Genomic DNA, 13120 nt, shown 5'->3' with positions numbered 1-13120 from the left:
TCCTTTAATAAGATAACTGCTGAAACACAACAGTTGGCAGATGGCAAACTTTATTCATGAAAGAATAATTAAGGAAATCAAAGTAAAAAAAAAAATAACAGAACTGCTGGATTTTAGCAGGGTATATGACCATTTATAATAAAAATTGCATGTCCCAAGCAATCTTATAGCTAGGTATGGTTATATGACTCACTTCCGGCCAATGGGACAAAAGCTTATGTACACTACTTTCCCTTTCTCCAGCCTGCTTGATGGAATGTGGACATGATGGCTGAAGAGGGAGCAGCCATCTCAGGACTATGGGTTAGAAGCAGTATGATAAGTGTGGCAAAGCCAAAAGCTAGAATATCTACTTATACTTTTATGTGAGAGAGAAGTAAGCTTCTATCTTGTTTATGCCTCTAGATTAAGTGGATCTCTCTATTATGGCAACAAAACTACTATCTCAATTCCTATAAGAAGCTACTACATCTCATTCATTTCTCTATTCCTTGAGCCCAGAAACATTAAATGTTGAGTTGGACTGAACTGAATTCTTGTTTGGGTTCCGTCATTCACTAGACATATGTCATAGAGAAATCATTAATGCCCTTCAATCAGTTTCCTTTTCCACCCTGCCTATCTCACAGGATAGTTGGTGAATCAAATGGCATGGTTTTCAAATTTGTTGGTTGCAAAGGGCCTAACAAAACCATGTTTGTCTTTGTGATACACCATAAAATGTTTGTCAAGATACGTGGATCATAGGGGCGCCTGGGTGGCTCAGTCGGTTGGGTGACCGACTTCGGCTCAGGTCATGATCTCACAGTCCGTGAGTTTGAGCCCCGCATTGGGCTCTGTGCTGACAGCTCAGAGCCTGAAGCCTGTTTCAGATTCTGTGTCTCCCTCTCTCTCTGACCCTCCCCCGTTCATGCTCTGTCTCTCTCTCAAAAATAAATAAACATAAAAAAAAAAATTAAAAAATATATTAAAAAAAAAAAAGATACGTGGATCATATACAACAAGAATGACTTTACTAGCAGAAAATATGGTTGTATTATATAAATGGAGTTCTCTGCATCTCAAAAAATATGAAAAAAAAAAAAGAAAACATATCTGAGTTTCTCTGTTAATATTTGTTTTCATCAAGTAAAACTGGGGGAAAAAACCTGAAATTTAGGTTCTAAATTGTGGAAACTAAAATGCGGAAGATTGCCATTAGTACACTTGAGGAGAGGTTTGGCTCTAGGATCACTAGCGTTCCAAAAGCACATGGCTTGAGAGGCACTGAGATAATGGATGTGAAAGCACTTTGAAAATGGAAAGGGATCATTACTACTATTCATATCAAATATGACTCCCTCTAAAACTCTGACATTATTGTAATTCAGCAGAACAGGCAAGGCAGAATGAGACTGGTGGGCTAGAGACCAGGGCACTCTAATGGCACAGGCTAAGAGTCAGGTCATCATTAATAATCACTCAGAAAAATTCTGGGGAACTCTATCATGTTCTTTATAGCCCCAGTGTTTCCCAGTGTATCCCAAGCAGCTGGTTATTCCTAGGGTCAGTTCACTTTACATACTCAGTGTATGATGTAGGTGGCATTTAGTAAATATCTGTAGAGCTGACTTCCATAACACCTTCACTGACCCTTTCAGGGAGAATTGCTTCCCTAATTTTGTTCTCTTGTCAGTTCATTCTGCTAGTAAAGCACTTACCATGTACGGTTAGTTACATTTTTGAGCACTACCTTTCCTAGCCTGCTGTATGCTTTGGGTAAGAAGCGACTGTATCCCATTCACCCAAGCATCTCTTGTGTTCACACAGTGCCTGGCACATAGTAGATGCTCAATGATGGTTTTACTTTTCAGTGAGTTACAAGAGGCAGACTTGAGGAAAAACATAGATGCTAATTTAAAACAACTCTTCCCTAAGCCAGTCCTAAATCCAAGTCTAGCCCTATGGTTACTGCACTGGCAAAACCAATCTTTCTGTTCCCAGGAAGCTAGGACTGTCACTATCAAGTGATTCTGATTTGCTGATTTTTCTGGGAACGATGCCACAGTCTCCTCACAGCCTTGTGGCTGTGGGAGCTAATCTATCTATGGGTGTTACAATAAACTAAATAGGTGTCATAAATGACAGACACCTCCTGTATGTCAACAGTGCAAACAGTTTCCAAGACAGAAGACATCTTGACTCCTAGGGGGCCATTCTAGAAAGGGGAAGTAAATTGCCTACATTACAAAAGATACATATTACTCTCTTGCCCCAGGGCCTAGAAAATAGAACACAGAACAATTACAAACTGACAGCAATTTATGTTGCCTCCATTTCATCCTCCCATACCTTCCTCTTAGCAGTTCTCTGAATCTTGGATTAATACCCCAATTAATAACAGCTGAGGGCAAGTCTGTGGTCTTGGGAGAAATCACCTAGTGCTACACCAATATGAAGGACTACATTATTTTCATTTCATAGAAATAAACATTCCAAACAATCCAAAGCCTTTTAGATTCAATAGAATGATTCAGGGCCTTGAGGAAATAATGAGATCTATACATTCAGACACAGTGTTAGGCCTGGAGATTATCTCTGAATGTGATCTCTCACTGCCACAGTCAAGCTGGGTCTTACAGGATGTGAGATTACACCACCAGAAATAGGACAAGATCTGGGCACTTTGTACATGAGAATTAACTCTTGTCTTAAGGATGGGGGCTCGGGGCGCCTGGGTGGCTCGGTCGGTTAAGCGTCCGACTTCAGCTCAGGTCATGATCTCACGGTCCGTGAGTTCGAGCCCCACGTCGGGCTCTGTGCTGACAGCTCAGAGCCTGGAGCCTGTTTCAGATTCTGTGTCTCCCTCTCTCTGACCCTCCCCTGTTCATGCTCTGTCTCTCTCTGTCTCAAAAATAAACGTTAAAAAAAAAAAAATTTAAAAAAAAAGGATGGGGGCTCAAGAGAGTAGAGGGCCCAGCCTGGATACTAGAGAGGGAAGGAAGGGACTTTGGCTGCTTATTGTTTTTTCTAGGTGCTATGCTTAGGGAAAGAAAGGGGACCACAAGATCCCTTCTAGCTTTTCTAGTCAAATTCACCGGGGGGGGGGGGGGGGGGGGGGCGGTGGCAAAAGAGACAGGGACCTGGGACAGAGCCTCTGCAAGTTGGCAGACAAGAGCTTTCATGTGCTGTCCTGTGTCAGAAGCAAGGGGATTGCATCAGTGACCACTACTATCTGGCTAGACACCGAGGGATGATGAAGGACATCACAGAAAAGCCTACAGCACTAACCAAAGAGAGCATCACTCCCTTCAAGCAACTAAGGTCATCTGGAGCCAGCTGTTTGCAAATAGTGGGTTGTGTTTGCCAGCTTTGATTGACAAAACCTCAGGGCAGTTCCAATAACCACGTTTCAGTTCAGCTCAATCAATATTTCCTGTCCTCTACTTGATACCTGGCCCTCTGCTACACACTGAGGGTGCAGAGAAAAACGAGACACGGCCTCTACCCTTAGAGAGCTCACCATCTGGAAGGGGAGATGGTCATCAAACAGATCATTACAACAAAGCAGTAAGTCCTAAGACAGAGGAAGCACAAGGAATTCTGGCAGCTCATGGTAGGACAAGTAGCCCAGGTACAGGGAACCCAGGAAGGTTTCTCACAAGGGGAGATTCATTGTTTTCCTCCTCACCCCATTTCCCCACAAGAATTTAAAGGTTTGATGATGTATTAACCAAGTGAAAAGGGAAAGACCTTCCAAGTAGATAGAACAGCCTTGAAACGGTATGATGATTTGGATGAAAAGCGAGAGGTCCAATGCAGTTAAAGCATGGTATCCCTGAGATGGGAGAAGAGAGTAGGGAGAAAGACAGGGACAGATGGCACTAATGTGGCATTGAGCTTCCTTTTATACCAAACTAGGGAGAAGGTCAGAGCATGGCACATGCAGAAAATTATCTTTTAGAGGAAAAAAATCCCAAGAAATTAACAAAAAAACAAAGAACACAGGCTCAAACAAAATGAATTTTATTTCCTACTAATTTATGTGGGACTTTTAGAAGAGGGATATCCCAAAATAAAACAACTCCAACAACTACTTTAAGGTGTCACAACTCAAAGAGGGTGTAAGTCACTCCTTTTAAATTTTAATAGCACCTTGTTATCTTCCTTTTAGCACCTGTCGCTTTCTGCTTAGGAGCATAAGTATCTGTGTCTTATCTCTAATGGTTTATCAGCCCTCTGAGCATGAACCTGGTCTTGTTTATTCATCCTATAAAATTTTATTACAACCCAGTCTGAATAGGCAAGGCACCCTCAACAATGCCTAGCACATAACAGACATTCAACAATTGTTTCAGAACACCAGAGTTACATGATATCAGAACTAAAAGACTCTTTTTAATTTTTTAAAGTTTGTTTATTTATTTATTTATTTATTTATTTATTTATTTATTTTGAGAGAGAGAGCAAGCACAAGCGGGGGAGGGACAGAGAGAAAGAGAGACAGAATCTCAAGCAGCCTCTGCACTGATGGTGCAGAGCCCGATGCGGGACTTGACCCACGACCTGTGAATCATGACCTGAGCCAAGATCAAGAGTCGGACATTTAACCAACTGTGCCACCCAGGCTTCCCTCAGAGCTGAAAGAGTCTTAAAGATAATTCTAATACAGTTCCTCAGCCTTTATGAAGACTCATAAAAGCTATGGACTCTCTTCCCAGAAAAAAACCACACACAGAAAACATTTTACGTATAATTTCAGGGCCTATAATGCCCAGAGGGGTAAAGTTAACTTATCTGGAGTTGTGAAGGTGTAATAAGTAGCATAACCAAGCCTAGAACACAAGTTTCCTGGTTCCCAATTAAGGTCTCTTCCCACTACAAGCTACAAATGAACAATTTATTTGGGTTGCTCCCTGCCGGGAGGCTGCCAAATGTGGCAATGTTCCTCTGAAATTCCTTACTACAAAGATGATGCTCAGGAGAACATGCAAGTTTAGCGGCTTCTGAGACCCAAAGACAGTGGTGGACCTCTGCCAAGGAGAAAGAGGGGCAGCAGGAGATGTTCAGGGTTACATGGAAACATTACAATAAACCAAAGAACCAAAAGTGATATTGAAGTCTCCCCAAGTAGAAGAGCAAAATCCTTCTTAACTGCACTGTTTACAGGAAGTGCTAGAATCATGACTCAAAGCCAGACCTTCTGACTTTCAGGCCGGTGTTGTGTCCACCTCACCAACAAAATTCTCTGCACATCCACAGAAATCTAACCACCACTGAAGCAATCCTGTTGCTATGGGAATCCTAAGAAATGGGCTAAATAATCTTAGAATGCTTGGAACTAACTCCCAGTTATCTGTAATAATGGATTCAAGGAACATCAACATATTTTAAATCTGCAAATACTATAAAATTATTTGGCTGAAAATGTAATCTGCCTCTACTTGCCACAAACCATTCAAGTCAAGTGCATATCATTTAATGTGAGGTCCATACTGAAATAAGTACTAAGAAGATACTCTTTTAAAGTACCACAAGTAATGAAGCCAAATCATTTGCGTTTCCCTGTGATAACCTGGTATATGGACAAGATCAAGAGCTGGCAGAAACAGCCCCACCGTAGATAATATCCAAATGAAGTAACTGGAGACGACTAAAGGATGACCCCCCCCATCCTTTCTACCTCCAATATTATCCAACCAGTGTGTATCTGATCTTTAGTTCTTGGCAAAAGTTGTACACTGTCCTTTTCTAAAATGGAACCCTGTTCCCTTTACCTCCTGAGCTTTAACTAGGTGCTTATATCTTCCAATGCCATGGGTAGGCTTTGTCTTGTAGTGCCGACTGGTGCTCAACAGAATGCCACCTAAAAGACAAAAAATAAGACAAACAGGTTTCAAAACTCTTCCAGGGCAGACAGATCACACACGAAGAGACAAATTTTCCACCACAAGACTGGGAATATTTGAGGACAGCAGGCCACTTACTGATTAAAGGACTAGAGCTACTTCTTAATCCTGGACTGACTCTCAGTTTACTCCTTTTTTTCTCAACTTTTGGGCCCTGGACTATATCCAATCCCCACTACCTATCTTTCCTTGAGAAATTATCTCCTGCTACAGCCACTGGTGGTAGGAGGACAAAATATTTTCTCACAATGTTCTTGTTTTCTCTTGTCCCCCAACAGGCAATAATCCTTTTAAAGTTTCTCATACGGGCCATACAGAGAAGGAGATGGGTGACAAATATAGCCAGGTAAGAGGACAATCACAAATTTCCACAAAGTTTTACAAACCATCTATTTATTTGTGCTAATATAGAACAACTTCCAACACACACTGCCAAGTGAATAACAACAAAAACAAAAACCTAAGATACAGAACAGTGTGTATGTATACTAAGCATAAACCAGGATCTCCATATACATATTTATTGTGGTAGGCCCAGAGATGCACCACTTGGATCTACCTTCAGGGAAGCCCTTTAATCCTAATTATTTTTATCCCTGTTTACAAATAAACTGTAGCTTGACACATGAAAAGATGTTTAACATCACTCATCATCAGGGAAATGCAAGTCAAAACCTATCAGAATGGCCAAGATCAAAAAAACGAGAAACAAGTGTTGCAAGGATATGGAGAAAAAGGAACCCTCTTGCGCTGTTGGTGGGAATGCAAACTGGTGCAGCCACTGTAGAAAACAGTATGGAGGTTCCTCAAAAAAGTTAAAGATAAGGGGCTCCTGGGTGGCTCAGTTGGCTAAGCATGCAACTCTTGATTTTGGCTCAGGTCATGATCTCCCAGTTGTGAGATAGAGCCCCACGTCAAGCTCCACACTGGGCATAGAGCCTGCTTAAGATTCTCTCTCTCTCTTTCTCTTTCTCTCTCTCCCTTTTTCTCCCTCTGCCTCTCCCCTCCACACACTCTCTCAAAAATAAAATAAAATAAAATAAAATTTTTACATAAAGCTAAAAATAGAACTACCCTACAATCCAATAATTGCACTTCTGGGTATTTACCAAAAAAAAAAAAAAAAAAAACAAAAAAAAAAACACTAATGCAAAGAGATACATCCATCCTGTTTATAGCAGCATTATTATGGAAGCAGCCCAAATGTCCATTGATAGATGAAAGGAAGTAGTGTGTGTATATATACAAAGGAATATTATTCAGCCATAAAAAAAGAATGAAATCCTGCCATTTGCAACAACATGGATGGATCTAGGGAGTATAATGTTAAGTGAAATAAGTCAGTCAGAGAAAGACAAATACCATATGATTTTGCTCATATGTAGAACTTCAGAAACAAAACAAATAAGCAAAGAAAAAAAGAGAGAGACAAAGAAACAGATTTTTAACTTTAGAGAACAAACTGATGGCTATCAGAGGGGAGGTGCGTGGGGGAGGGGTAAAATAGGTGATGGGGATTAAAGAGTATACTTACCATGATGAGCACAGGGTAATGTATGGAATTGTTGAATTACAATACTATAGACCTAAAACTAATATAACACTGTATGGTAGCTATACTGGAACTATTTATTTATTATTATTTTTTTTTAATGTTTATTTATTTTTGAGACAGAGAGAGACAGAGCATGAACGGGGGAGGGTCAGAGAAAGGCAGACACAGAATCCGAAGCAGGCTCCAGGCTCTGAGCTGTCAGCACAGAGCCCGACGCAGGGCACGAACCCACGAACCATGAGATCATGACCTGAGCCAAAGTTGGACGCCCAACCGACTGAGCCACCCAGGGGCCCCAAGGAACTATTTATTTTTTAAAAAGCATGAGTAGAGCGGGGGCAGAGAGAGAGGGGGACAGAGGATCTGAAGCAGGCTCTGCACTGAGAGTAGTGAGCCCAATGCGGGGCTAGAACTCATGAACTGTGAGATCATGGCCTGAGCCAAAGTCAGACGCTCACCTGACCAAGCCACCCAGGAGCCCTGGAATTGGAATTAAAATTAAAAACTTAATTTAAAAAGAAAAAAGAGGGGCGCCTGGGTGACTCAGTCAGTTAAGCGGCCAACTTCAGCTCAGGTCATGATCTCGCAGTTTGTGGCTTCAAGCTCCGCGTCGGGCTCTGTGCTGACAGCTCAGAGCCTGGAGCCTGCTTTGGATTCTGTGTCTGCCCCTCCCCAACTCGCACTGTGTCTCTGTCTCTCTCAAAAAATAAAAAATGTTGGGGCGCCTGGGTGGCGCAGTCGGTTAAGCGTCCGACTTCAGCCAGGTCACGATCTCATGGTCCGTGAGTTCGAGCCCCGCGTCAGGCTCTGGGCTGATGGCTCGGAGCCTGGAGCCTGTTTCCGATTCTGTGTCTCCCTCTCTCTCTGTCCCTCCCCCGTTCATGCTCTGTCTCTCTCTGTCCCAAAAAAAAAAAAAAAAAAAAAAAAAAAAGTTGAAAAAATAAAAAATGTTAAAAAAATTTTAAAAAGAAAGAAGAAACTATAGTTCAAAAGATATAGTGAATTGGCCAAGGTCATCCAGCAAGTGAAAGGCAGAACTGCAATTTAAACCCAGGTCTATCTCACTGAACAGCCTGTACTCAGAAGGGTTATTATAACGTCTGAATTTCTGGAATATAAATTCTGGCTAGATATGATCTTTCCTAGCTCAGATATCAGTTTCTTATCTCTACTCTTTCACTAGAACCAGCCCTCCACAGCTCTTCTCTGTCTCTCTTACTCACTGTCTACCTTCTGGAGAAGTGTTAGTCCTAGGTTCTGCTCCCTTTCCTCCTAGTTCCTGTGGTCCTGCCCTCATCTTCCCCAGGGCCACCATTCTACAGGGAGGTTAAAAAGAAAATGGTGTGGAGAAGTGAAATGTTTCTTAGGCTTCTCTTTTCTAAAATGGACTTCCAAGCAGGTCTGCTCTATGCCAGGCCAATCAGAGATTGGCTTCAGAGCCAATCCTGCATTTACAACCCACACTATTTCATCAAGACAAACCCTAGATATCATGAGTCCCTTCCATGATATGCATTACTCCACATTTACTAGTACATGCCAAAAACTGTATAGACACTGGGACAAAGATGACTAGAATATGCCCCTTTCCCTGGAGACACTCAATGGGTACTAGGGAAAGATGATAGGAAAGCAGATAATTACCTTATGGTGCACAAATTACTTTAATAGAGATGAGAACAAGGTAGTGAGCGCCTAGAGGAAGGAACAATGAATCTACCTTGGTGGGGGGAGGTGGTGGGAGTAGGGGAGGGTAATGGGAATAGGTTCAGAAGAGGTAACAAATGCATTCTTTAAAGAGGAGTAAGAATTTACCATTCAAGGAAGAAGGAGGTATTTTTGACAGAGGTTCCAAAGGAGCACTGAACACAACTGAGGTATCTTCTTGGCTACTATCCCAATTCTGTCTCTCTGAATCTAAGACCTTTGACCCTTTGAGTCTTCAGGTTCCAGAGCTGTAGTATGAAGCTTACTGTCTAGTGGGAGGAGGGAATCATTAACGGAATAGTCACAAAATAAATATAAAATTACAAATTGTGATACTGAAAAAAAAAAAGCACAGAAGGCTATGGCCATACAGCTGGTGGATCTATTTTAGACTGGAAGATCAGAGAAGCCCTCTCTGAAAAAAATGACATGTGAACTGAGACCAGAATTCAGAGGAAAATAGTGGTTATCCACAAGGAAGGGAAGTGATTAGAAAGCAGGAGGAGTGGGAGACTTACTGCTTATTTTATATTCTTTTGTATCTTTATTGTAGATAAAGATATACACATATTATCTATTCAAAAAAATAAATAAAACAAATTGAGACCTGAAAGGAATTTATTAGGCAAAAGACAGAGGATAAATGTTCCAGGGAGAGGGAGCAGCATGTGCAAAGGCCCCATTGTGGGACACCACTTGGCACATTCAAGGAAGAGAAATGCTGTCAGTGTGCCTGAAGCAAAGTGAAAAGGGCACAGAAGATACCAGAGACTAGAGCAGAGGTGGGAACACACCACTCTCGGCCTTGTGAAGGGTTTGGATTTCAAGCTGAACAGCCTAAAGCAGGGAAAGTATATGACTGGTATGTTTTTAAAAGATCTCTTTGGTTGATGTATGGACAAGGGGGTGGGGAAAGAGAACGTGGGTAGGTTAGGAGATTCAAGCAGTAGCCTTGGCTAAGTTGTTGTTGATCTCACTGTATCTACATCCCCCCCATTCCATCCTCTAGAGTTTGCTCCTCAGCCACAGAAAGAACGCTTGCCATTCTGTATAAGCCACACAGTTGTCGTGCCTCTGTGCCATGCTGGGCGGCCCCCCTGCAGGGACTACACCTCTCAGACTAGTGAAATCCTAGCCAGCCTCCAGCGCCAGCTCAAATATCACCATCTCCATGAACCTACTCTGTTGCCCTAAACATACAAAGACCATCGAATTTACTTCGTGGTTATAATTCTTGGATACTTCCGCTTTATAGTGAAACGTTCTGTGTAAATAAAGAAGAAAACTCAGATTCCAACCACCGTCTTTAAGTACACAGAAACTGAATCACCGCCACCTCCCCCCCCACCCCCCGCCCCCCACTGGTTTCAAAAAGGTGATCTTTGAGATGGTGACACATCTTAGGCGAAAGCGCCACACTGCCTGCCTCAGCCTCTCATCCGCTGGAATTCCTTGGCGAATAAGCATTTTCAAATTCAGTTTAGGGCAATTCCTATAATTAGAGCAGCTGGTTAATTAAAAAGCTGGTTCAAGCTACTGTTAAATTAACCATTTTCCCCCTTAAATGAAAGGTTTTGGTTAAATTACCAGTGTTTAAACAGCTTAATTAGCCAGTTGTTTACGTTATAAAGTGTACCAGTTTGAAAGCCTCTGATTTCTAGTAAGTTCAACTGAATTCTTCCCCTGCTCCTAGTCATCAAACTGGCTTTCCTGCTGTCACATTAACATTGCAGCCTCCTAAGAGGAAAGGCAACTCTTTTCACTGAAGACACAGAACCCCAGGGTTTCAAAAGGAGGCTCTGAAGATCTTTCAATTAGCACAATTATAGGATGTAATCAGTATTGACTTCTCCCACATCACATCCCTTTACTTTATATATGACAGCGTGACTGTCCTTCAGTGTCCTTGCTTATTAAACTGAAAACTAAACCCATTAATCTAGGATCGGGTAAACAATGTCATTTTACTTATTTCTCTTTCAAAATTAGCACAAGTAATTTTAGCAGGGCTATGCTGGAGAGAAAGAGAAAATTACTGGGGTAGCCCCAGTCAGGATTAATTACAGGATATTCTCTCTCCATTCAGATCCTTACACAACACAAGGGCAGGTATACCCCAGCACCTGACAAATAGTATGTGCTCAGAAATTGCTCTTTTTTTTAAAGGTTTTTAAGATATTTTACCAAGACAAAGTACAGTGAAAAACTTTTCCAGTTTTTCTAATTATAGTACACTGAACTACCTGGATTTGAATGTGCCATGTTTCTCTGATTCCATCTTTTTGCTCATGCTGTAATGAGAGGACTCTGAGTTCTCTTTATTTAAGCTCCTTAGACTTCTTTTTATGTATTTACTTCTACCTCTCTATGTACGTTTAAATCAGTAAGAAAAAGACAATCACTACAACCATGCCCATCTCTTGGAGAGAGCAGCTGGGATGGTACCCAAGCCTACAGAGAGAATGACGGGTAAAGGTAAGAATAGGGCACTGCTCCCCACTCTTTTCTGAAAATCATTATAATTCAATCTTGGAATTTCTGACGTTAGGATATCTCAAAGAACTCGTGAAAAATGTCAACAAAACTATGTCCTTTCAAGTAGAATTATCTTGGCATGCCAGCATTGGTGAGCTTCTCTGGGCCTTCTAGGCACTAGGATTCCCTGACAACAATTATAAAATGGGCAAAGGAAAAGACAAATGGCAGGTAAATATATGAAAATACAGTCAACCAACTAGTAATCAAACACATGCAAACTACAAATACGAAGGATAGCATTTTTTAACTTATAATATTACCAAATATTAACAAAATTTTTTTAACGTTTATTCATTTTTGGGAGACACAGAGAGACAGAGTGTGAATGGGGAAAGGACAGAGAGGCAGAGGCAGAATCCGAAGCAGGATCCAGGCTCTGAGCTGTCACCACAGAGCCTGACATGGGGCTTGAACTCATGAGCCATGAGATCATGACCTGAGCCGAAGTCGGACACTTACCCAACTGAGCCACCCAGGCACCCCATAATATTTCCAAATATCAAAAAAAAAAAAAAAAAAAAATAGTAGCATTCAACGTTGATGAGTGTAAAAAAAGGGGATTCTCAAATACCAAATAAGTATAAAATAGCACAATCTTTCTGGAGACCAATTTGGTAATGCACATCAATAGCTGTAAAATGTGCATTTCCTGGGACACCTGGGTGGCTTACTTGGTTAAGCATTTGACTCTAGATTTCAGCTTGGGTCATAATCTCATGGTTCATGGGTTCAAGCCCTGTGATGGACTCTGGCAGCACAGAGCCTGCTTGGGACTCTCTCCTTTCTCTCTCTCTGCCCCTCCCCTGCTCTCATTCTCTCGAAATAAATAAGTAAGCATTAAAAAAAAGAATGCACACTTCCTTTGATCCAACCAGTTTGACTTTTAGAAATGTATTCTAAGGTGCGCCTGGGTGGCTCAGTCGGTTAAGCGTACAACTTTGGCTCAGGTCATGACCTCGCGGTTCATGAGTTCAAGCCCCACATCAGGCTCTGTGCTGACAGTTCGGGGCCTGGAGCCTGCTTCAGATTCTGTGTCTTCCTCTCTCTCTGGCCCTTCCCCTTTCGAGCTCTGTCTCTCTCTCTCTCTCAAAAATAAATAAACATTAATAATTCTTGAAAAAAAATGTATTCTAAGTTAATAATCAGACAAGAATACAAATACTGATGTACATGGATGTTTATCATAGTGTTCTTTACATTGAAAAATCCTATGGGAATGCAAGCTGGTGCAGCCACTCTGGAAAACAGTATAGAGGTTCCTCAAAAAACTAAAAATAGAACTATCCTATGACCCAGCAATTGCACTACTAGGTATTTATCCAAGGGATACAGGTGTGCTATTTCGAAGGGACACATGCACCCCAATGTTTATAGCAGTGCTATCAACAATAGCCAAAATATGGAAAGAGCCCAAATGTCCATCGATGGATGA

General features: G+C 41.6%; 1 protein-coding gene across 8 annotated transcripts in view; it reads right to left on the bottom strand.

Moving 5' to 3' along the window:
* Positions 1 to 13120, bottom strand: part of MRPL48 (mitochondrial ribosomal protein L48) — a 53677-nt gene that overhangs the window by 22663 nt on the left and 17894 nt on the right. For 7 of the 8 annotated variants that reach the window (XM_019449775.2, XM_019449773.2, XM_019449776.2 and 4 more), the window contains one exon: positions 5757 to 5845. The exons of the other annotated variant lie outside the window; for it this stretch is intronic. In XM_019449775.2, coding sequence (XP_019305320.1) covers positions 5757 to 5845 — 89 coding nt within the window. The remainder of the gene's footprint in view (positions 1 to 5756; positions 5846 to 13120) is intronic. 8 annotated transcript variants of the gene reach the window in all.

The sequence above is a fragment of the Panthera pardus genome, unplaced genomic scaffold, assembly GCF_024362965.1.
Source record: "Panthera pardus isolate Hobbes unplaced genomic scaffold, ASM2436296v1 HiC_scaffold_12, whole genome shotgun sequence".
NCBI lineage: Eukaryota > Metazoa > Chordata > Mammalia > Carnivora > Felidae > Panthera > Panthera pardus.
The sequence above is the reverse complement of the archived record's forward strand: the minus strand, read 5'-3'. Positions and strand labels throughout refer to the sequence as shown.